General features: G+C 37.8%; 1 protein-coding gene across 1 annotated transcript; it reads left to right on the top strand.

Annotated features, from left to right (window-relative positions):
* The first annotated feature begins 4,089 nt into the window (after positions 1-4,089).
* GPRC6A (G protein-coupled receptor class C group 6 member A) lies at positions 4,090-23,741 on the top strand. The gene is given in 8 exon segments (XM_068550831.1): positions 4,090-4,283; positions 6,710-7,013; positions 9,413-9,716; positions 9,719-9,990; positions 9,993-10,250; positions 16,716-16,925; positions 20,825-20,948; positions 23,713-23,741. Coding segments are annotated over 8 exon segments (1,695 nt in total).
* Positions 23,742-23,791: the final 50 nt, after the last annotated feature.

Consider the following 23,791-nt stretch of genomic DNA (forward strand, 5'->3'; position numbering starts at 1 on the left):
GGCCAAAATTTGACTCAATTGTTTTATAACCTTCTTAAGAACCAACTCTAAAATTATTGATATATTTGAAATCCTACTAAACAAAATCAATTACTTAGCTATGCAGCCAACTGTGTCCACTGGGGATTTAGGCCTCTGCCATCTAATTTTACCTCTAGCTGAAGTTTGCTGAACTTTGTGACTTACATACAGTACAGTGGTATCCCTCTAGCATTCAATGCTGCTTAAGCATCATATTAATTGATAATTTGATTTTTGCAAGTGAATGATAATAGTAATATAGGCCATCTAAGATGCTGATCATATCTAGTGACTACTGTAGCTCAGATTAGCTTACTGGGGCTGTAGTAAGTCATCCCATCGAAGTGCTACAAACTAATGATAGAGCAAAGCACCCTTACTCATTGATTTTACATCCCTTACTATACTTGTCCCAACAGGGCGATGGTGTCTTTATAAGAATTACTTGGGTAGTGCTATCACTTCAGTACTATTCCCTTTAAATAATATTAGGCAGATATCTCTTCATATAAAGATAGTTACAAAGAAATATAGAACCTTGAGATCAAAAGGAGGAGTAAGCTACTGCCATCAGTAATTCATCTCTCAAAACTTCTTCCAGTTTTTGTCTTTCAGAAACAGTTAAGGCTAAAAAAAATATCTTATGAAATAGTAAGAGTTATTGTTGTCATTTTTAAGTCTTCGTAAATTGCAGACGATGTACAGTAACTGTAGATTCAAAATGATGGCTAAAAGTTTCGTCCCTGGTCCAAAATCAAATCTTGGTAATAATAAAAACTACAACAATGAGGATAATGTGTCCAGTGAAATTCTGAAGTAATTAGTATACTCTGTATCTTCCTTCACCCTGAACTCAGTAATGGATTTATATTTTAGGGAGACAATACCAGCTAATGGTACAATTATAAACATCAACATTTCTACCAGGCATGCATTTAAGATGTTTGAGAAAGAGCTCTGAACAATTATTTAACCAATTGTGGAAAGCATTCCAAATTTAGGAATTAATAACTTTCAGTTTGACTTTGGGAAGGAGAAGGAGGGAACTGCTATGTTCTGAATGTTTATGCCCTACCAAAGTTCAGATGTTGAAACCTAAGCCCAAAGGTGATGGTATTAGGAGGTGGGGACTTTGGGAAGTGATTAGGTCAGGAGGGCAGAGCCCTCCCAAATGGATTTGTGCCTTTATAAAAGCAGCCTTGAGAAAGCTCCCTTGTCGTTTCCACCGTGTGAGGTTTATAGCAGGCTCTCGGCAGACACTGAATCTGCCAGCGCCATGATCTTGGACTTCCCAGCCTCCAGTACTGTGAGAAATAAATGTTTGTTGATTACAGGCCACCAAGTATATGGTATTTTTGTGATAGTAGCCCTGATGGATTAAGACAGGAGCTAATTATTGAGTGCCAACTAGAATATAGGAGCTTTACAAATCGATTCAGCTCAAGTTTCAAAACATATCCATGAGATAGAGTATCTTACCTATTTTATATATGAGAACATTATTGCTTAGAAAAGTTCTGTAACTCATTCATGGTCACATTCATGGTCACCCAGTCTGTCAGCTTCTGAAGCTTGAGCACTTTCTGCCACATGACACTGAATTTTACAGGACAAAGGCTTTTGAAAACTTTTGTTTTCCTACTTTCAGAAGGCTCCTTTATAGAATAGATTTTCCAACTTAGATTATATTTATTAAAATAAGAAAGTCAGATAACAAAGACCCTAAATATTGTTAAAATTGCATCCTAAGAGATCATGGGCATAACTTTTGTCACTGATTTTTCAAATAAATGTCAGGTCTCAGCAATATGGTCACATGAGGGTCATATCTTCAGAATCATTCTGAGTTGCTTAATACCTATTATATACTTTTGATAGACAATTATCTGAATTTCTTATTTTTTAGTATATCTTTACCAAAATCATCTTTAAACTTATAATCATAGCAGATCTTGGAGATATCTGAGCAAAACAACTAAATTCATGAAAACATAAATTTATCCAATTGCACATATACACATACACAAATGAATAATAAAGATTAATTAGGTAAAATGCAATTGCTAAACATTTGAAGAGTCTTCAGACTCCTGTATATTAAACTTTCTGGACAACTGAAGTTCACTGGATTGGATCCTAAGAGGAAATCCTGCCACTAGTAAAAATGGTAAGACTTAAGGAAACATGTGACACCATGTGAAGGGCTGTGACTTCTCCACCTTTCAGCTGGCACAGCTCCACACGTCAATGGAACCTAAGGATAATTTCAATGGTGAAAAATATCGTAATTGCCATTGGACTCTTTTATTTTCTGAAATTCTTTTAAATGTATCTGCTACCCATCAAATAAACTGGATGTATTAGATTTGGAATTGCTTGCCCATGATATATTCCTCCTTAAACCAATGTTTGAAAAAGACTGATTTTAAAAAGTAAAGTTAAAATTTTTTAACTTCTTCTTGATAGTGCCAGTTACTGAGGTTTACCTATCTTCTGTTAAATTCTATAAGATATCCACAAAGTCATGTTAGTTAGTTCAGATTCTGAAGCACTGAGAACATGTAGCCTGAAGAGTTCCAAATGTATAAATATAGAATCTACAAACAGCGGTGGAAATGTCAATGATCTATGACAGAACTTTCTTGTTCAAAGCAAAATACTACTACATCAGACAAGTTTCATCTCATTTTTAGTTTTGCCCATCACCACAGAAACTACTTATTTCTAACACATGTAAACTCACAGTGATAAATACCTAAATATAACTGAATTTCATTTTTTACATAGAGCTTTTCTGGGGAAATAAATTTGGGATGCTATTTTTCTAAACAGTTTATAAACTACTTTGCAGCTTTTGTGCCTTGAATGTGATACCTTGGAAAATGCAAAACTGTCAATTTCTTTTTTTTTTTATAATTTTTCAGAATATTTTATTTATTTATTACTTTTAAAATTTATTTTTGGGTTTCCCTGGTGGCGCAGTGGTTGAGAATCCGCCTGCCAATGCAGGGAACACGGGCTCCGGCCCTGGTCTGGGAGGATCCCACATGCCGCGGAGCGGCTGGGCCCGTGAGCCACAACTACTGAGCCTGTGCATCTGGAGCCTGTGCTCCACAACAAGAGAGGCCACGATAGTGAGAGGTCCGCGCACCGCGATGAAGAGTGGCCCCCACTTGCTGCAAGTAGAGAAAGCCCTCACACAGAAATGAAGACCCAACACAGCCATAAATAAATAAATAAATAAATAAAAAACAAAACAAAACACCGTGATAAAGAATCTATTCTCTATCCTGCACACAGAATGATCTTTAAAAAAAAAAAAAAAATTTATTTTTATTTTTTGGCTCGTTAGGTCTTCGTTGCTGCACATGGGCTTTCTCTAGTTGCAGTGAGCAGCGGCTACTCTTCATTGCAGTGCGCGGGCTTCTCACTGCGGTGGCTTCTCTTGTTGCGGAGCACGGGCTCTAGGCGCGCGGGCTTCAGTAGTTGTGGCACGCGGGCTCAGTAGTTGTGGCTCGTGGGCTCTAGAGCGCAGGCTCAGTAGTTGTGGCGCACGGGCTTAGTTGCTCCGCAGCACGTGGGATCTTCCCAGACCAGGGCTCGAACCCGTGTCCCCTGCCTTGGCAGGCGGGTTCTTAACCACTGTGCCACCAGGGCAGTCCCAAAACTGTCCATTTCTGAAGTGTGAAAACTTTCCCAAACGGCTCCCTCTTGAAGATTCTATATCTTACTTCAAAAGAAATGCCAGCATGACTCAAAGCCCTTGACATGTCAGTTGAGTAAAAGATGCTATCACAATGAGGAGCTGTGTTTCTAATTCTACCAGCTTTACCTGGCGTTACTGCCATCACACATCAACAACGGAGTGTGAGAAAGTCTGCTTTGTTCTTATTGGTGAAGAACTGTTTTGACTGTCATCAAGTATGTGAACACTGAGTGTTTCTGGCCCTTGACACTATCCAATACTTTATATGGTGTTTACAGGTGAAATCAGAATGATGTTGCTGGCACTCTGTGAGCTCAATGATTCCTCAGAACTCGCAAGAAGTGAGCAAATGAGATAGAAACATGGCACTACTGAGAGTACTGATTACCTGTTTTGTGATTATTTTTGCTACTTCCTAGCCTTGCCAGACCCCTGATGACTTTGTGGCTGCCACTTCTCCAGGGCATATCATGATTGGAGGCTTGTTTGCCATTCATGAAAAAATGCTGTCCTCAGAAGACTACCCCAGATGGCCAGAAATCCAGAAGTGTGTCGGGTGAGTAAAGCTTCAGAGAACACATTTAGATTTCAAGATTATACAGTAAGACTAGGGCATGTAAATGTTTACTTGTATTAACATCTAAATTATTTTAACAAAATTTAAACTCATATATTTTTATGTTGCATAAAGTTAAGTCTTGCTATTCTTCCTTACAAGAAAGCTATATTAGCACTATATGTATAATCAACCTCCAAGTACAGACGCAATGAATGCTTCCCATTAATATATTTATTCGGATTTTGCCTAAAACGAGTAACCCCTGACGTCACACGAGAAAACCAATAAGACACAGTAGCCTGTCCACTACAAGCATACATAGCACAACTATATTTTTATCACCCACAAATGTGGGTTGTTTCAAACATGGATCTTTATTTAATTCTTTGTTCAAAATAGACTGCACTTAAAATTTTTCTCCATACTAACATTTTTGTCAACACTGTATTTATTTCATTCTTGAAATCACCTAATTCTTTCATAATGAATTAAGAACCCTACTTCAACTCAGAGAGTGTTCCTTCTTCCTTCATGAACACTTTATATTGTGAAAGCTTGACTACAGAAAAGACATTTGTCATGGTGTATTATAGAAAAATAAAGCTGGATGGAGGATACTACAGATGGTTTTCTTTAAGGAGAACAGGCTATTTGAATTCTAATTTCAGTTTGGGGACAAAGTAATTTTGTAGATTTAGGCAAATCATTTAAACTCTCTGAGTTTCAGCTTCTGACTTTTCTCTTCTGTAAAATAAGGGCCTGGATAACTTTTAAAGACAGGCAGCATCAGCTTCTGTTGCTATAGCAATGTGATCCCAGTGCTTCCTTCTAACTCTCAAATCCTGATTTCTATCTTGATACTTCTGTATGTAAATTTAATCTCCTCTTTTCTCCTCTTTATTTTTTCTTTTTTTAATCAAAAAGTGTTTAGCATGCCCTCTATGAATGCTTTCAGGTAAAATGTGATCCCACATCACTCTAAGATTCCTTCCTGGCGTTAAGTTGGGTATTTTGAGCTACTGTCATCTTAATCATTGATTATCAGGAATACCAGCGAACACCCCGAAATAGTTAATGAGGATTTTTCAGAGCACTAAATAGGCACTGCAGATTTAAGGCCCACAATCATAGGCCAACAAATAAGGATGGAAAATGATTAAAAAAAAATCATTTGGTCTAATAAGCAAATTTATTCTGGACAAAAAAAGTCACTGAACATCATTTTGCTGTACTGTCACTCCTTGAGAGAAACAGTATTCGTTCAACATTGAACAACTATTTATTAAATGCCGACATTACCTAGGTCGCATTCTAGGCATGGGGGATACTGAGGTAAACACCAAAGAGTTTCAGACTCTCATGGAGCTAACATGTGGGGGACTCTGAAAATATTACACATTTTATTTGCCAGACAATTCATTACTTCAACCTTTCTTCTTTGTTTCTTTCTTTAAATTAAACACTTAATGTTCATTGCCAAACTTCACATTTAGATAGTCTGTAAGGACAAACAGCATTATCCAAATATTATTTAATTTATCATAACTAAATGAATTAAAAGAAACTTGAAAATATCAAAACCCTGAACAACAATATCCCCTTTTATTCATTCAAAAAATATTTATTGAATTCTTACTCTGTATTAGGCACCGTTTGTAACCTTTTGTATACAGTGGTGGGTGAAATAAACTTAACAGTAAATCAGTAATTAAACAACTCAATGCTCTGGAATAATCACAAGTCCAGAAGCCAACTGGAAAAACCCACTAAAAGGGGAAATATCTATGTCTCGGAACTGAAATAGTGCATGTTATCTAGGAGAAAGCTATCGTGCGTTTACCCAGAGCCTGTTTTATAAGTCATTCTTAAGAGTCTTATTCATCTGGTTTCCAACCACAATAGATTAGCATCACAAAAGTAAAAAATGGGAGAGTCTATAAAAGCAGATTCTTGGACAGCAATAAAACGCTGACATCTAACTACGAAAACATCTTCATACTGTAGAATACTAAACTGAATATTCAAAATGATCCTGAAATTAACCAAGAAAAGGTTAAATCCTCTTCTGTAGACTCCATCTGAGAAACTGTGGGTTCCTATATACTCTTTTTTTTTTTTTAATTTTTTTTTTTTTGGCCGTGCAGCATGTGCGATCTTAGTTCCCCAAACAGGGTTCGAACCCGCGCCCCCTGCATTGGAAGCACGGAGTCTTAACCACTGGACTGCCAGGGAAGTCCCCTTATATACTCTTGAGAAAGGTTTCCATCAAAAACTATTTTTAAATAAATAAAGTTTAGATCCTTCAAGAGATAAGCGTCACTGATTCAGAAATTATTATACAGCAGAAATGAGAGTAAAATAGGATATCATCATGTCTGTAGAAGAGTTATGTTCTAATTTCAAAAAAACTTGTTTCTCAACAGCTTTGAAATATCAAATTTTCTTCAAACTCTTGCCACGATACACAGCGTTGAGATGATCAATAATTCAACACTATTATCTGGAGTCAAACTAGGGTATGAAATCTATGACACTTGCATAGATGTCACAGAGGCAATGGCAGCTGCTCTGAGGTTTCTCTCTAAGTTCAACTGCTCCAGAGAAATCGTGGAGTTTAAGTGTGACTATTCCAGATACATGCCAAGGGTTAAGGCTGTCATAGGTGCTGGCTACTCAGAAATAACCATGGCTGTCTCCCGGATGTTGAATTTACAGCTCATGCCACAGGTGGGTTTTGTTCTACCTCCATACATTGGGTTTGATCATATTCTTTATCATGAAAGGATCAGGGTAATCTGGGAAACTAGTGGGGGAGATGCTTTTACTTTAACCTTTCTTTCTCTTCAGTAAAAAAAAAAGGATGTGCCCCATTATGGATAGCATAGTGATCAAAGCACTAAGGGAGTAGTCATCCTCAATCTGTCAGGTCTAGTTTCTGACAGTTTTCAGTGTTATTTGGATAAGACAGAAACTTCTGAGCACCTCAACTGCCTTGTTTCTAAAATAACATCAGTCAGGTACCATGAAGAAAACTGCAGGGGAAGTGAGGGGTAAAGGGGCGTGGAAGTCAAAGAAGACTCTCAAGGAGGTGACGTTCAGTCTGAAACTTGAATGAAAAGGGACAGTCAAGAGAAGATGGGGAGAAGAGGAGAGTACCTAGGCTGAGAAAGCAGTAAGTACAAAGTTGAAATGTCCAAAGAATAACAAAAGGTCAATATGGTTAGGTCAGTTTGAGCAGAAAGGAGCAGAGTAAGAGATGCATTTGTAGAGATGGGTAAGGGTCGGGTCATATAGCATCTTGTAAGCTGTGGTATGGTTTGCACTTTGTTCTGAGTATGATGGAAAGGCTTTGAGCAGAGACTGTGAACTACTGAGCTTCCTATAATGCAAACCATTAACCAGGAAGTAAGCAAAATGGTCTCTGAAAGACCAAAGCATATATTAGACAGCCCTGCACTAAGTTCTTGCACATTACTCAGAGTCAAGCAAGCTCTCCTGGCTTTGATTTTTAACCAATTAACCTTCATATCACATCACTCTGTAACTCACTAGGTCATTACTTTCTAAGATCAAGGAAGATTAGAAGCAAAAAGTTAGAAAAGGCTTATAGTCAGATTATCAAGAAATGACCATCTGATAGAAGTGAACTGATAGAAATATATACATGTATAATATAAGTACATAAGAATTCAAAATATATAACTTTCTGGAGCTAGACTAAATAAGTGCATATACCCATATAAGACTCTGAGAGTTCCATTATATTATAGCCTAGAGAAGTTGATAATGAAAAGTTCAAGTCCAAAACAAAACAAAACGAAAAGAACTGTTCCCCCAAATATCTCAGAGATAAGGCTTTGGCCCCAAATTTCTAGACTATGTATAAGGTTAGTTAAGTGACAAGTAAGAAAAGTAGACTATTTTAACAATGGTTGTTTAATGTGAAAGTGTAATTTCCATGATAGACCACACAATAGGAGAGGGGACTCTCCGGGGTGACACGGATTTTGCAGAAGCCCAGGAGGCACAGTGAAGGTGAGCATAGTAATGTCAGGTACTGGGAAGGGAATTAAGGTTTAGTGAATGTCCACTGTGTGCCACTACCCATTTAAAATTTCTCCTTCAATCTTCACAAGAATCCTGTTGTTTCACAGGGAAAGAAATGTTAACTAACTTTGCCAAATTTATTGGAATCAGGATTCTAACAGTTTGTTTGACTCCAAAGCCTATTGTCTTTCCCCCATACCATGTAGCTGCTGTAAATAGTAAAAAAAAAAAAAAAAATCACTGAGGAAGTGGCACAGTACAATTGCAGCTGTGGAAGGTAATAACTCTCCCTAGAATAAAATCACCAAAGCTGTAAATTTGGCAAAACTTTGCACACATTAGGGAGGTCTCCTAAAATGCTGCTGCTCTTCTGAGTAGATTAGGAGTCCGAAAACTATTGAATGTATAGCCTGTGGGTCAAATGTGGCTCTCAAGCTCTTGAGATGTCAAGCTAAGAATAATTTTTACATTTTTTAAAGGTTGTAACAAAAAATACAAAAATAATATATGACAGAGACCACACGTGACCAACAAAGCTTAAAATATTTTACATCTGGTCTTTTACAGAAGAAAGTTTGCTGACCCATGGACAGATGATTATTTGTCTGGATGATTTATTTTTCCTAGAATAAAAATCATCGAAGTTGTCATTTATACAAATTTTGAACAAACTAGGTGTCCGAAAATTCATTTTGCTTATTTGACTGGCTGCAGTTTCCCATATTTATCTCTAAGTATTTAAATAATATCCACTATTGGCCCTGGCCTGAGATATAAGATAGATATAAATGGATATAGGAGTGTAGATGGAGATTTAAGATAGAGCCTAAACCCTTGAAGCGCTTATACTATACACGGTACCAAATGATTGAAAAGCAATGACTCTCAACAGTCACCAGGTACTAAAATCGTGATTTAAGCTATTTATAAAGTAGTTCATTGAAGGGGAAGGATGGAAAGGATCAAAGAATTTAGAAAATGTTATGGAAACTCACAGAAATCAAAGAGAAGAATATCTACAATGAATAGCCACCTGCAGCTCATCAACACCATAACTAAAAGATTCTGTCCATTTCCAGGTGAGTTATGAATCAAATGCAGAAGCCTTAAGTGAAAAAATTCACTTTCCTTCATTTTTACAGACTGTGCCCAGTGACTTCTACCAAACTAAAGCAATGGCCCACCTGATTCAGAAATCTGGATGGAACTGGATTGGCATCCTAACCACAGATGATGACTATGGACGACTGGCTCTCAACACTTTTGCAATTCAGACCTCAACAAATAATGTGTGCATAGCCTTCAGAGAAGTTCTCCCAGCCTTCCTCTCAGATAATACCATTGAAGTCAGGATCAGTCAGACACTTGAGAGAATCATAGCAGAAGCCAGGTTAATGTCATTGTGGAATTTCTGAGTCAGTTCCATGTTTTCAATCTCTTCAGTAAAGCCATTGAAAGGAATATAAATAAGATCTGGATTGCTAGTGGTAACTGGTCAACGACCACCAAGATCACCACCATTCCTAATGTTAAAAGGATTGGCAAAGTTGTGGGGTTTACCTTTATAGGAAGGAATATGTCCTCTTTCCATTCCTTTCTTCAAAATCTGCATATGTTTACCAGTGATAATAACAAGCCCTTAAATGAATATGCCATGCTCAAGGCTCTGCCTGTGCATACACTAAGGACAGTGATCTGAGTCAATGCATTTCCAACTATTCTCAGGGGACTTTGGCCTACAAGGCTAACGAGGATATAGAAAGGAACTTCTCGCTGAGAAATGACTTCCTGTGGGATTACACTGAGCCGGGACTTGTGCACAGTATTCAGCTAGCAGTGTTTGCCTTTGGTTATGCCATTCGGAATCTGTGCCAAGCTCGAGACAGTTAGAACCCCAATGCCTTTCAACCATGGGTGGTACTAACTCACATATCCGAGAAAATTCCCCTACCATCATTTCTCTCCTTTCTTTAATCTTCAATATTTACATAAACTGCTCTTAACTGTATTCCTTTTATAAGTAGATACTTTCAGTGTTTGAATAACCTGCATTTCTATCACTAGTTCTTTGTTCTTAAGGATAATAGAGTTTTTATTTTACCTTCACCTCCTACTCTGACCCACCAAAGTTGTGTTCTTTTAATTTCCAAGAAGATTCTGTTGATAGTGCTATTTTCCTTTAGTTTATGTATTTGTATCTGATCTTGCAGTTTTTCAAAGCTTCAAATGATTATCTCTTTTGATGCTCTTAACAAACACAAGACCAGGCATGTTTAATGATCCCTTTTATTATTGCTAAATATTATGCATAAAGAAACTAAAGCTGAAAGTACCAGAAATATGACTCTAGTCTGGGTTTTCTGACTCCATACCCTTTGGTTTTCGTGGTGTCTCTGGTGGATATAGTCCTAACGCCTCCAGTTATGACTCTTACTTAGGGCAGTCTCCCTAGGACTCCAGTCTTCTTCAAATGAATGTTGTTAGGTCAGTCATAACAAGTCCTATGATATCTCAGGTTTAAATGAACCACTAATTGTGTAAAACAAGTCTTTCCCTTTCTTCTCTTTGATTAGTTTGTAGAAACTCTAATTAAAGCATAATATGGCCCTATTTAGTGAAAATTTTCCATTGTGCTTTTAAAACGTTCATAAACAAGGCATTTAAAAGCAAACTGCTGCTTTATATGATAAATTTTACTCATTAGAAACAAATTTCTCACTAACGTATATTCAAAGCCAAACCTGTCTGTCTTAAGGCAGAATCACGTTCCAAAATAGATATTTATTTTACATTTGTTAGGGAAAAAAGGTAAAAGGGAATAAGATCCAATTCTTCTGATCACATAAGTGAATGTCCATGGCAGGCTGTTTCTACTTTTGTCATTCTTACTTTAAATACCCACAAACACAAGCTCCAAGGTCTGAAGTGATCAGCTTACATTTGGGTGAAGCATGTGATGGTCATAGGGTGTTTTAAGTAGCTCATTTTAAAACTAGTTTTCACCTTGTAAATGCAAGGCAGAAAAAACCTGATGAAGAGGTAAGACTAGAGATTAGAATTTTGATTTTTAATTAAAACTTTCTTTAAAATATGTGTGTATACACACACACACACACACACATATTTATATGTCTAGTGATTTTAAGATGCCTGTTTGAAAGCATACTCTTGGTAATGTAAAACTTTAATGAGGGATTGGTTAAAAAAAAACAACAACAAAACTCTAAGTTAAGTAGACCAACATAATGAAACCACTACATGAAATTTTAAGAATGAGAGGTTGAGAAAGAGTAATGGAGAGAAAATAGACAATCAGAGGCAGATGGGATAAAGGGGAGGAGCTATAAAAAGACTCATAAGAGAAGAGAAATACAAATAGCAATAGCTATTTATCCTCTGGGAAAGTATTTTAAGTCAGGAATAAGTCTCAAACATTCTGAGGAAAAATCTTGAGAAAGTATAATTGAAGCAGATCTTCTAAAATGTTTTATTTAAACACTAGGAGCCTGGGGTCATTCTTTATTCCCCCCCCCACCCCGGGAGCATGGTAATCCAGAACAAACAGAAACAGACTGGAAAGGAGGAATAGGGGAGTGCCTTGCTCCTTTGATCCCGAGTGAGCCATGTCTATGCCAGAATTAATTGGACAAATAATGCAAACAATTGTCTTTTTAGGAAGAATTCTCCATAGACATGAAATTTAAAAGATCAGCAACATTTAGGGTCACTAATCAAAGATATATTCCTAAAAATTATTTTGTCCCCTGGTAAAATTCACTAATATTTAAACAATACTTTCTGAATGATTTTAGATTCAAATAACTTTAAAGGAGTTCGTTTTTTCCAATATTTGAGGATAATCCTTACTTTGGCTCCACATTTGGTGATGTCTGTGAGCAGTATTCAGGGATAGCACAGTCATACTTGTTTTATCTCAACAGATTTTTTTTATGTTCCCAGATGTGTGTGAGAATACCACCTCCTTGTTGTGAATAGTGATTTTGGTTTTCTTTTTTGTTTTCCTCTACTGTGGATGATATACAAGGCAGTGAGTGATGTATGTGGGATGAGAGAATGTGTAATAGTCAAACTACTATTTACACAATTATTTGGCAAATATTTGTTGGATGTCTCAATGTTCCAGCCATTGTGTTGAGTGCTGAAAATATTATGGAGAACAAGACAATTCTCTCCCTAAAGGAGTCATGTGTCTAGAGGAGTAAACAATCAAACAATTAAGGAGCTGATCACAGTGCAGAATAACGCATTACAATGTTTCATATAAATACAAGATGGCAGAGAAGCATATAATTGAGGCAACTAATCCAGTATTAGCAATTCAGAGAACATTCTCCAAAGATCATGACATCTCTGATGAATATGATAGATGGGTAGGAGTTAAGTAGGACAGAAATACTCCAGCAAAGTCACAGAGAGAGAAAGCATGGCATCTTCGGGGATCAGAAAGTAGTGCCATAGAACTGGAGTGTTTTGTGGAAATTACAGGCAAATGAGAGTGGAGGGTTAGTGAAGCATCCATCATTAGGGCCTTATCAATCAGAGCATCTCAAACTTGATTACCTGGTAATACGATTATCATGCTGATGCTAATTCAGTAGTTTCGGTGTGGGGGACCTGAAAGTCTGCACTTCTAACAATCTCTCAGGTGATGCTGATATTGCTGGTACAAAGACCATCCTTTCAATAGAAAGTCTGCAAGCTATGTTTAAAGGTTTGGACTTGAGAGAGCAAAGGGGAGCCAATTAAAGCTATTTTTAGACAGAAGAGTGATGTGACCTGCTTTCCATTGTAGAAATAGTATTCCTACTGCAATGTACATTGACTAGAGGCAGACAAGACTAGATAGAGAAAGACCAGTTTAGTAATCCAGGCATACAATAAGGATGCCTTATACTTCAGGTATAAGTACTACAGGTACTAAGGCTGTGACAATGAGGATGGAGAGGCATATACTTAAGAGGAAAGACGAAGAGTATTTGGAGATAGATTGGATGTAAAGAATGACACAGAAAAGCAAAGATGTCGCAAATGATTCTAAATTTGGGCAACTGGTGCCATTTATTGAGATGGAAACACAGAGAAAAGTGAAGGTCTGGAAGTGAGAAGAAATATTAAGCATTCCATTTTGGACATGTTGAATTTGAAGAACTTATGAGACATTCAAGTGTAGTGGTCCAGAAGTCAGAGAGACATTAGGACAAAAAGGGAATGATTGTGGAGCAATGAGGAAAATAATAACTACTAATTTTTAAGGCCTACTATATTAAGCATTGACACACATCATCTCTAATCTTTAAATATTATGGTAGATCCACTGATTCTTGTTCATTACACTTCATCCTAAAGAACTGGCAAGAAGAAGTGTTACTGGTGACTGAGACTTGCAGCAGTTTAGAGATGGAGGGGACCTCAGCCATAAGGGTCTGGCCCGTGGGCACCCATAGAGCTAGCAGTGAAACTGTCCCAGCCTTAGTCATGTGCTTTTTTGCTACACCATGGAAAAGTTTACAAAAGAAAAAGACATAGGTTGGGTACCAGACAGAGATGCAAGGCTGCTTCCTTGCTAGTCTCTAATTCGTTCACATAGATACCTCTTTTCACAAGCACAGCTCACTTACGGAGACGTAGTAGACAGCAGAGAGGCTGGGGACATGGAAAACAACATCAACCACAGCAGCTTAATTGGAGTGGTCTCCTGACCACTTGTGTTCTCAGAAACAGGTCATTACCATACAGAGGTGAATTACATAATCATGGAGATGCAAATCCTACTCTCTAAATATTTTAGAGTCAACTTATCATGAGTTTCAGAGTCTTGATGAAAAATAAACAAATAATGGATGGAAAAAGCCTTAAATAGCTTAATAACTGTAAGCATTAATGTTCAAAATTACCTTAATCCAGAGCAAATGTTCGATAGAATATTTAACAAGTGATGAATGTACTGTTTTGTTTGCCTCCACCCTCTTTCCTGTAAGAACAAACATGGAATTGTGCTAGTTTATTTACATCATACAATGTTATCATTATTTACAGAACGTATATGTGTCAGAAATTTACCCTGTAAAACCTGATTAAATGCAGGAAAAACTGGTGGAAATTATAGTTCAAACAAAAGAATGGAAGAGGATATGCTCCCTAAAGAACTAAGTTCCTGGGGCTTACGTGTGTATATTGCTTAAGGAAGGAACAGAAGAAAAATCAATACACAGGTAGAGATGGGAACATTGAAGGTAGGGCTTTACTTGTTCTATTTTTGTTCCCTCCATATTTTTTGTTCCAGGCAATTGCTGGAATAAGATTTTATTGGTTAATTCTACCACCTTAGATCTGACATCCTGCTTCTTTAAAGCAATACTAATTAATTTGAATTAATTAAAAGAACTAAGAAACCTGTGAGGACATATAATAAAATCAATATACATGCTTAGAGATTTTGCTAAAGTGATATTTGGTTATTGACATGACTACTGTAGCTAATATATTTACTTAAAATACAACTTGATTTTCTTATATTCTATTTGCGAAAGGGGAAAAAAAACTGAAGGAAAGAAACATTCATAAAAGATTAACTAAGGGACTTCCCTGGTGGTCCAGTAGTTAAGACTCCACGCTCCCAATGCGGGGGGCCCGGGTTCAATACCTGGTCAGGGAACTAGATCCCACACACCGCAACTAAGAGTCCACATGCCGCAATGAAGATCCCGCTTGCAGCAGCAAAGATCCCACATGCCACAATTAAGACCCGGCACAGCCAGACAAATAAATAAATAAATATTTTTTTAAAAAAGATTAACTAGGAAGAAATAGAATAAGAATAACTCTATTCAAATAGAATAATTTCAGCCTTGTTCCATAGATTTTGCACCCAACAAAAGCCACATAAGCATCACAGATATAGATGCACGGGCCCGTGGAGCCAGAACTCAAATGTTTTCCTCCCTCCCAGTCCAGTATTCTTCTACTGCAGCACAAGCCCAATATGGCTGCCTCATTTTCAGTAAAACATTTTCTGTTCTAGCTATATTGCATACAAGTTCTCACTGAACAAACTGGGTAACAAGAAAAGTTACTTTTTCATTATATTTCCTCTCAAGTTAAAAAAAATCATTTTCTGAACTAAATTGGAAATAGAATTTAGAGATCACTTTACTATACTCTCAATTACTGAAACAGACTTGAAAACCATTGGAGATGAGAAGATCTACACCTCCCACCAAACGAGTATGGACTTAGAAGGCAGACACTAGCAGTTACCTTAGGCTCACCAATTGAACTTCTCGGGTAGGGACGCCCCTCAGCACAAACCCCAAGAGCAGGGTGCTGTTGTTACCAGACTGTTGCCCAGGTCTGTAGTTCTGTCCCCTCAGCCTTCATTTTGGGGCTGGTGAGCATGATAGCTATTGGCTTGGATTACCTCCTCAGACTTGGCCAAAGGCCCAGGCTGATTGTGACTCTAGAAGGAAAGGACGAATTTCCAGCCTTCCATAACTCCAAATGGCACAGGGATGACTGCTTTGAGTCAGAAGGAAAAAAACAATGAGGAGAATTTAAATGAATATATTGTTAGGTGCAATGGAAAGACCTCATAATGAAAGTCAAGATGTGTATCCTCAGATAAGGTCCTTCACCCCTTGGCTGGGGTCCTCCTCTGAGAAAAGAGGAAGATGATCCCTGCTCAGCTTGCTTCGCTGAGTTGTTATGGAGTAAAAGGGCATCACAGATTTGAGTATTAGCATGTAATGTATGAATGTCAGGTGACTTTATTAGTTGATAGACACAAAGTATTTTTATTTATTTGCACAACATCCCTATTAGCTAATAACAGGTACTTAAAGGTATTAAGCTAATCTCTATTAACCCTTAATCTGTGCCAGATACTGGGCTAACATGCTTACATCCATAATTACATTTAATTCTTACAATAATCATATTAAGTAGGTTTCATTTACCTCAACTGTGGCCTAGAAAGAAATTGTAACTGCCAAGATCACACCACTAATGAAATATGGAACCAGAATTAGAGCCCAGGCATCTGCCCCAGAGGACCCATTAATTCTGCAACGTGGAGAAAGTAAAGATGCTCAGATTTCAATTTTGTAGGCTAGAGAAGCTACCTCCATAAACATTAACTTGCTTTCTCAAATTCACAGAGCAAGACTTTGGCAGAAATTCTCAACACTTCTCAAATTGTTGCCTAGTAGTTAAGAACCTTCTCAACTAATTACCACACTCACTGATCCAGAATGTCCTTTTTCTAATTCTTAAGTGATATTCCTTGTAAGGCAGTGTTATGATTGGGATAATGGATATACTTACAATATTTCTATCAGTCTTTGTTTCTGTTTTTATTGTTCATAGTTACTTGATGTACTGAAAAGTGTGACGTTCACAGATGGAGGGAGTTCATTTCATTTTGATGCCCATGGAGATATGAATACTGGATATGATGTTGTGCTCTGGAAGATCAACGGCCACATGACTATTGCCAAGATGGCACAATACGACCTGAAGAATGATGTCTTAATTGTCACAGACCAAGAAACAAAAAATGAGTTCAGGAATCTTAAGGTAATTTTGCTGTTGGCTGCTTTGCAGCATTCAAATCAATTGGTACTTCAACTGCAAAAGTCCTTGACCCCGCTAGGACCTCCAGCGGTCCTACTGCCTATTCTCTGTCCCCAACTTCCCTCCTTAAATTCCATGGTTAACTTGTATATCACTCCCTTGTACACACCCTCAATTTCCTTGCCCATCTCTCTCTTCATCTTATTCATTGGACCGAAGTATAATTCTGGTTAATATAGCCCCCATGCAGCTGAACTTGGCAAAAACAAACAAGCAAAAAAGAAAAAGAAAAAAACCCCACCTACCTTGCTGACTGTTCTCATTTAAAATTCATGATCTCTAACCTCCAGCGGGTCCTAAATGCTATTGGGCAATCAGACTATTACCCTAGCCCATTAATCTGTCCACCTTCCTAGATGGCTTTTTATACTTTCTTTTCTCTTCTTTGACTCCAACACATCTTCCCCATCTTCACTTTCAGGGGACCCTGCTTCCTATTTGACTAACACAACTGAGACAATCAAAAGAGAACTCCAGTGTTCCGCTGCCACCACATCTGTGCCTGTATCCCTGCTTTCCATCTGGCACTGTGGATGGACTGTCTATGCTCCTAGCCAAGGTCAGCTCCTCCAGTTGACCTCTGAATCCCAACCCCTTTTACTTACTCAAGGACATTGCTCTGGCAATTCTCCACTCTCTTCTGCACCCTCAAGTATTTTCTGTGTTATTTAAATAGCGATACAAACATGCTGTTTTTCCTCCCATCTTAAGAAAAAAGCCGAAGAACTCCATTGACCCCTCACTTTCCCCTCCATATACTACTCATTCCTCTATTTCTCTTTACTGCAAAACTCCTTGGAAAAGTTGAATATGTTCACTGGCCTCAATATCTCTCCTCCCATAATTCTTTTGAACTCTTTTCAGTCCATCAAAATTCTTTCTCTCTAGTTAATAAATACAAACATCATCTTACTTCACTTACTGGCTAATTATTCTCTCTTCTTTATTTGCTTCCACAGCAGCACATTCCCTTGGTTTTCTTCCTCTGTCTCTGGCCACTACTTCGCAGTCTCCTTTGCTGTTTCCTTACCATTCTTACTGCCTATAAATATTGGTGGGCCCAGAGCTCAGAACCGCTCCTCTTTTTGGTCTGCAATTTTCCTCAGTGATCTCATCCAGGCATTTAAATAATGTCACTATATAGAAGGCAGATGACGCCCAGATTTTTATCTTCTGAATTTCAACTCAAGTAAATATACAACTGCCTGACTGACATCTCTACCTGGGTGTCTAGTAGTCATCATAACTAATTATCTCCAAGACTGAGCTCCAAAAGCTACCCCCATTGCAATAAATGGCAACTCCCTTCTCCTAGCTGCTCATGGAAAAATCTGGTGGGATCCTTGTCACTTCTCTTTCTGTCACACTTCATATCCATCCTAAGTTATACTTTCAAAATGAGTCCAGAATCTGACACTTTTGTCCTCTGCTCTGTTGCTACCACCCCACTCCAAGCTAGGATCACCTCTCACCCAGATTCAGATAGTAGGTTTCTAACTGCTCCTTGCTTCCACTCTTACCCCCTTCAGTCTGTTCTTAAGACAGAAGCCAGAGTAATCCTGTAAAATATCATGCTCTGCTCAGAACCCTCCCTATACATCCTATTTCTCTCAGGGGAAAAGCCATTGTCTTTAAACACCATACATTACCTGCCACCAGCACCTCCCTGACCTCATCTCCCACTACCTTCCCCTCACTCTCAGCCCTTCCTACAACCCCACGGGCTTTCTCAATCTTCCATACATGTCTTCCCTTCTCCTAGCTCAAGGCCTTTTACCTGCTGTTTCCTTTGCCTGTAATAATCTTCTCTGATGTCCACATGGTACACTTTCTCACTTCCTTTCTGTCTTTCCTAAAATGTCACCATCTCAGGGAGGTCTTTCCTGGTCACCTTATTTAAAATTGCATTGTCAACCTAATACTTCTTCTATACCCTCCTGTCTTTAGTTTTCCTCCTTAGCACTTATCACTATCTAGCATTCTGTACATTTCGCTTATTTTTATTTTGTTTATTGTCAATCTTGTCAACTAGAACAGAAGGCCTATGAGAGCATGGAATTTTGTATTTCATTCCTTACTGTGGCTCCAGTAATTGCAACAGTGCCTGGCATATAATAGGCCCTCTAAATGTATGTGTTCAATGAAAGAATGAACATAGAAATGCTTTAAGCCACTATCTTATTCTAATTTTCCCTGTCATAAATTTCAGTAAAGTAAGGTACTTTTTCCTTGAAACACAGAAACGTAGCCATCCTTCTGCATTCTCAAACTTTCATCATTGTCTTCGTTATCATCACTATCACCCTCACAACTACATTGTGAACCCAGCACTCTGCTAAACACCATAACTCACACTGGATTTTTTAAACCATGCTGTGACTCATTTTATTATTGAATACAGAGGGGATTCCCTATTATAATTTCTGCAAGAAGTGCTGTTTTTAACTGTTACCAAGACATCTCCAGACTTTGTAGGGGAGACACTCAATGTGGGGGAGATGATAGGATGACAGATAACTGAGTGGGGCTTTTAGGGACTAAATGGAAAGGACTGACAACCATGAAAAGAGGGACAAGGCTTCCTTTCTGATGGAAACACCCATACATATTTCAAGGAGGTAGTAGAAACCAACAAGATCTGAGATCAGTTAGGTCAGACTTCAAGATTCACTTGTCAAGCTGCAGGCTAGTTGGGGCATCAGTATTTTGGTAAGTCATCAAAAACCACAGTCCAAAATATCAAATAATCTTAAATTTACTGATGTCCCCCAATTACCAATACTAGACTTTAGAATGTCTTCGCTGTCTCTTACGTGGGGAGAGAAAAGGAACTGTCCTGCTAGGAAGAAAGATTTCACTTTTCTCCTCCTAATGATGTCCAGCTTTATCTTGTAGTTAAATCCTTTTGTGTCTTCGGAGCACCCTCCTGGAGTGTGGATACTTCAGATTAAAAGTTTTCCCTGGGGAATCCACAAGGCAGATATCCTGCTTGCTGAAAACCCAGATAAGCAATAGCTGTGGTGAGAAAAAGAAACCCAGCACTTGTGAACCCAGGGCTACTAATCTTGGCTACTTTTCTCTCTCGGTCAGATCATTTTCATGTCCCAAAGAAAAGACTAGTTAGCTAAGGACTTTGTGTTCCAGGCTAGGAATAGCTGTTAAGGGAATCTAGAGAAAGCCTCATTTACCTATTCTGCTTTGGCTTCCCAAGGGTAAAAGTGAGACAGTAATTTTTATCTCACGAGATGTGCTATGAGAAAGGGATTAGGAATGGAACAAAAAAAACACAGCTGAAATGGAAAGAGTTATTAGCTATATTGGAAACAGGGCTCCATAAAAGTAGAATGCTACGTGTGATTCACATTGTGACATGCAGTATTGTAACCTAAATTCTCAGGATGATTTAAATATTATGTATATATCTAGGGTTATCTTTTTAACTAATACTTTAATGGTTTTAAATTCAAATTTTTCCATTGTTATTTTTTTAAGATTAGACTGGGCATGCTCCTTAAATAGCATGATTATCAACCTTCTTCTAAAGAATATAAAGTCCAATAATTCTGCGTCAAGGGACTTTTTGAAAGAGTTAATTCCCTTATTTGCTTACAAAAGTTATTAATGTGACAAAAACTGTGTTCTTCCTAAACCGTTTCACTATCTGAAATATTTTCTATTTTTTAAACTTGTTGAAATTCCTCCAGATAACAAAACAATTCCATTACACTATGAAGAAAAAAAAGACCAAAATACTATTTTGTAAATAAATCTTTACACTAAGTTAAGGATAATTAAGATAAATCTTTTAAAAAACCTATTCGGGATTTCTTTTCACTTTGCAGCAAATTCAGCCTAAATGCTCCAAGGAATGCAGTCCTGGGCAAATGAAGAAAACAACAAAAAGTCAACATATCTGCTGCTATGAATGTGTGAACTGTCCTGAAAATCACTATAGTAACCAGACAGGTAATTAATTATACTCATTGCAACATGTACAGTGACACATCTGAACCATTTCTCTTAGGCTGATTTTCTTTTAACATGAATTCTGTTTGGTTTATTTTTTCATCTGAAAGGTAAAAAGTGCCGTATGCTTCTCCTAGATTAAATTCCAGTGAGATTTCATTTTCCCTTGGAATATGCTCTATTTTAGCAGCAGACGCACAACCAATACCTAATAGAGATGTAAAAGAGACTTCACTTCCAAGGGAAGATGTCATCCCCTCCACTGGACTTCCTCTCCAGCACCTCTTAAAATAATGCGAGTTCTCTGTCTCTTTTTGTCCATATATCCCCCACACAGACGTGCCTGACTTGTAATTGGGGCACAATAACTATAAATAAATAAATGCTGAATTAACTAAACTGAGCATGATGAAAACCCAGAGGTGTGCATACCTTGGAGATCTCGTTATTCCTACCAAGAGGCAGCAGTGAAGCCTAAAAAGAGAGAACCTTCTGTGAGAGGAGGAGCTGAACTACTGATGGAGACGAGATGTTACTGATTGTTTGCCAAATCTGTTTTTAACAATTTGACAAGGTCAGAGGAAAATACACAAAGTAAAGAGCAAGAATGAGGTCGGCAGCCTTTGGCGCCCTGAAAGGAGCCATCAGTACTCTTCCTGGAGTTAAGCCTATTTTAAAAGCATTATGTTCCCTGGTTTATTGTAGCATTCCTACTCAGCTTCTATAAAAGCTGAGAACTCCAGAGCCAGAATAGTTCCCAAATGCTTATTGGCTCCAAAGAGAGAAGTATCCCAATGTAAACATTCCAATATTCATGTTCTGTCACTGTCTCACAAAAATGCCAGGTATCTCTCCCTGAGATGGATTGTGCTGTGTAACGAAGTAATTGGGGAGGAAATCTTCCAGGTAACATGGTATCTAGCGACTGTCTGCCAAGTGGAATAGATAAAAACACCAAGAAAATATGCAGCATTTATGTCTCATAAAGGTGTACAAGAGTCTTTCAAGATACAATCTGGGTTGTCTTTGACAACCAGGGCAAGTTGCTTCCAAGAACAAGTGTAGAAGACTGAGCACGACTTTGAAGGAAAAGTGCTCAGTGATTTGAAAGGACATCATCTATTCTTCTCTGTGTGTCTCTAGCACACAGCTCTTGTACATAGACAGGGCCAATAATGAATGATAATGAATGAATGAAATGGCAGACACTAGCAGCAGTGGTTAAGGGGAGGACAGCGAAGAATGGATATTTGTAGGGAAATAGGGTTTGGAAAGAGGAGGAGGCTGGAAATGTGAAGAAGTTTATAAATAGAAACACAACCTGACTTCGAGATTAAAGAAGAAAACACAGGCCCTGTGGAGTGTAATCAGATGGATGCCCGAAGAGAGGCTTTTTGGAAGTAGGTGGGACCCCATCCATAGGGGATGGGAATGGGAAACCAAAAGCAACCATATTCCTAGAAATTCCACTCTGATATTAACTATTCTTCTTTAGTAACAGCTCTCTCAACTGCTCTTTCCTCTCTACTGTTAATACTATCATCATCATAATTTAGGCTCTTATGACTTTACCCTTCTGTTGTTGGAAGATTCCATACTAGTTACCTACCCCAAGATTCCCCTTCTAATACACAGAATACATCATCACAGATAATCGTTCTCAAGTTAGTTCCAATACTATCATTTTCCTATTCAGAAAAATTTAATAACCTCCTATTGCCTTCAGAATTAAATTAAATTCCCCACCTTGCTAAGCAAGAGCTTCCACAGTCCTACCTCAACATGGACTGAATGTTAAAACAACAACAAATTAAAAAAAAGAACAAAGATATTAATCCTAGTTGACTGCTTAGCCTAAATGTATTTATATACAATATGGTGATAATATCTCATAAAATTGTTAAGGGTATAAAATATTCTGATGTACATGAAAGTGTTAAGAAAAGAGTATTCTGTTTGTGATTTCACTGACTCATTGTCCTGTTGATATGAAAACAGTTTCTCCTATTGACATGAGAGCAAAGCTGTGGGAGAGCTTCCAGATTCTTGAGTATAATCACACAAAACAGAAATCCCAGCACTGTCGTGCCAATAGAACAGTAAAAGAAATATTCTTTCATAAGAGCTGTGAGTTTTACTACAGTTACAAAACTTTCAACAATTATTCCAGAAGAAAATGCTAGTCCACCTATGAAATTAAGTTCTGAATCCTTTAAACCCATAGCTACCTACTTGAACCACGTAACACAAACAACTAAGTGAATGACTGTTGTCCTTTTCATTTTTCTGTTAACTTTTGAGGCTTTTGAATTCAACTGGGTATAAATGCAATGATTTTCTTCCTTTTTTTTGGCATAAAGGTCTTCTTTTTTATTATAGAGGCAAATATAAATATTATGAAGAAATAAAAAAATAAGCAAATGAACACACAAAAAAGGACCCATATAGTCATCCCCTTACCTTGTTCACAGAGACATCCTAAAATCTTTAATTGCTAAAATGCAGGGGTGGGGAAATAATACACATTGTACCACTGCTTTTACTGGTAAGATGAAACCAAAAGCCTATCAGCACAGGTTGTGAGGTTCTCAAGAGCAAGGTCCAAGCGCAACTGTGCACTCTGGGTTTGGCACAAGGCCACCCCCAAAACTGGCATTCAATAAATGTTAAGTGAGCGATTTTAATGTTCTCACAAATTTTCCTTATATCTTGGTCAGCACAATAACTCAATGATTGTATTCCCGACTTTCCCCTCTGATACTAGATTCTCCACAGCTCTTGAGCTGTCTTTAAACGAAACCTTCAGATAGGCCCTTACTGCCATTGTCAGCAAAATTAGACTT

Source organism: Eschrichtius robustus, chromosome 9 (genome assembly GCF_028021215.1).
Source record: "Eschrichtius robustus isolate mEscRob2 chromosome 9, mEscRob2.pri, whole genome shotgun sequence".
Taxonomy (NCBI): domain Eukaryota; kingdom Metazoa; phylum Chordata; class Mammalia; order Artiodactyla; family Eschrichtiidae; genus Eschrichtius; species Eschrichtius robustus.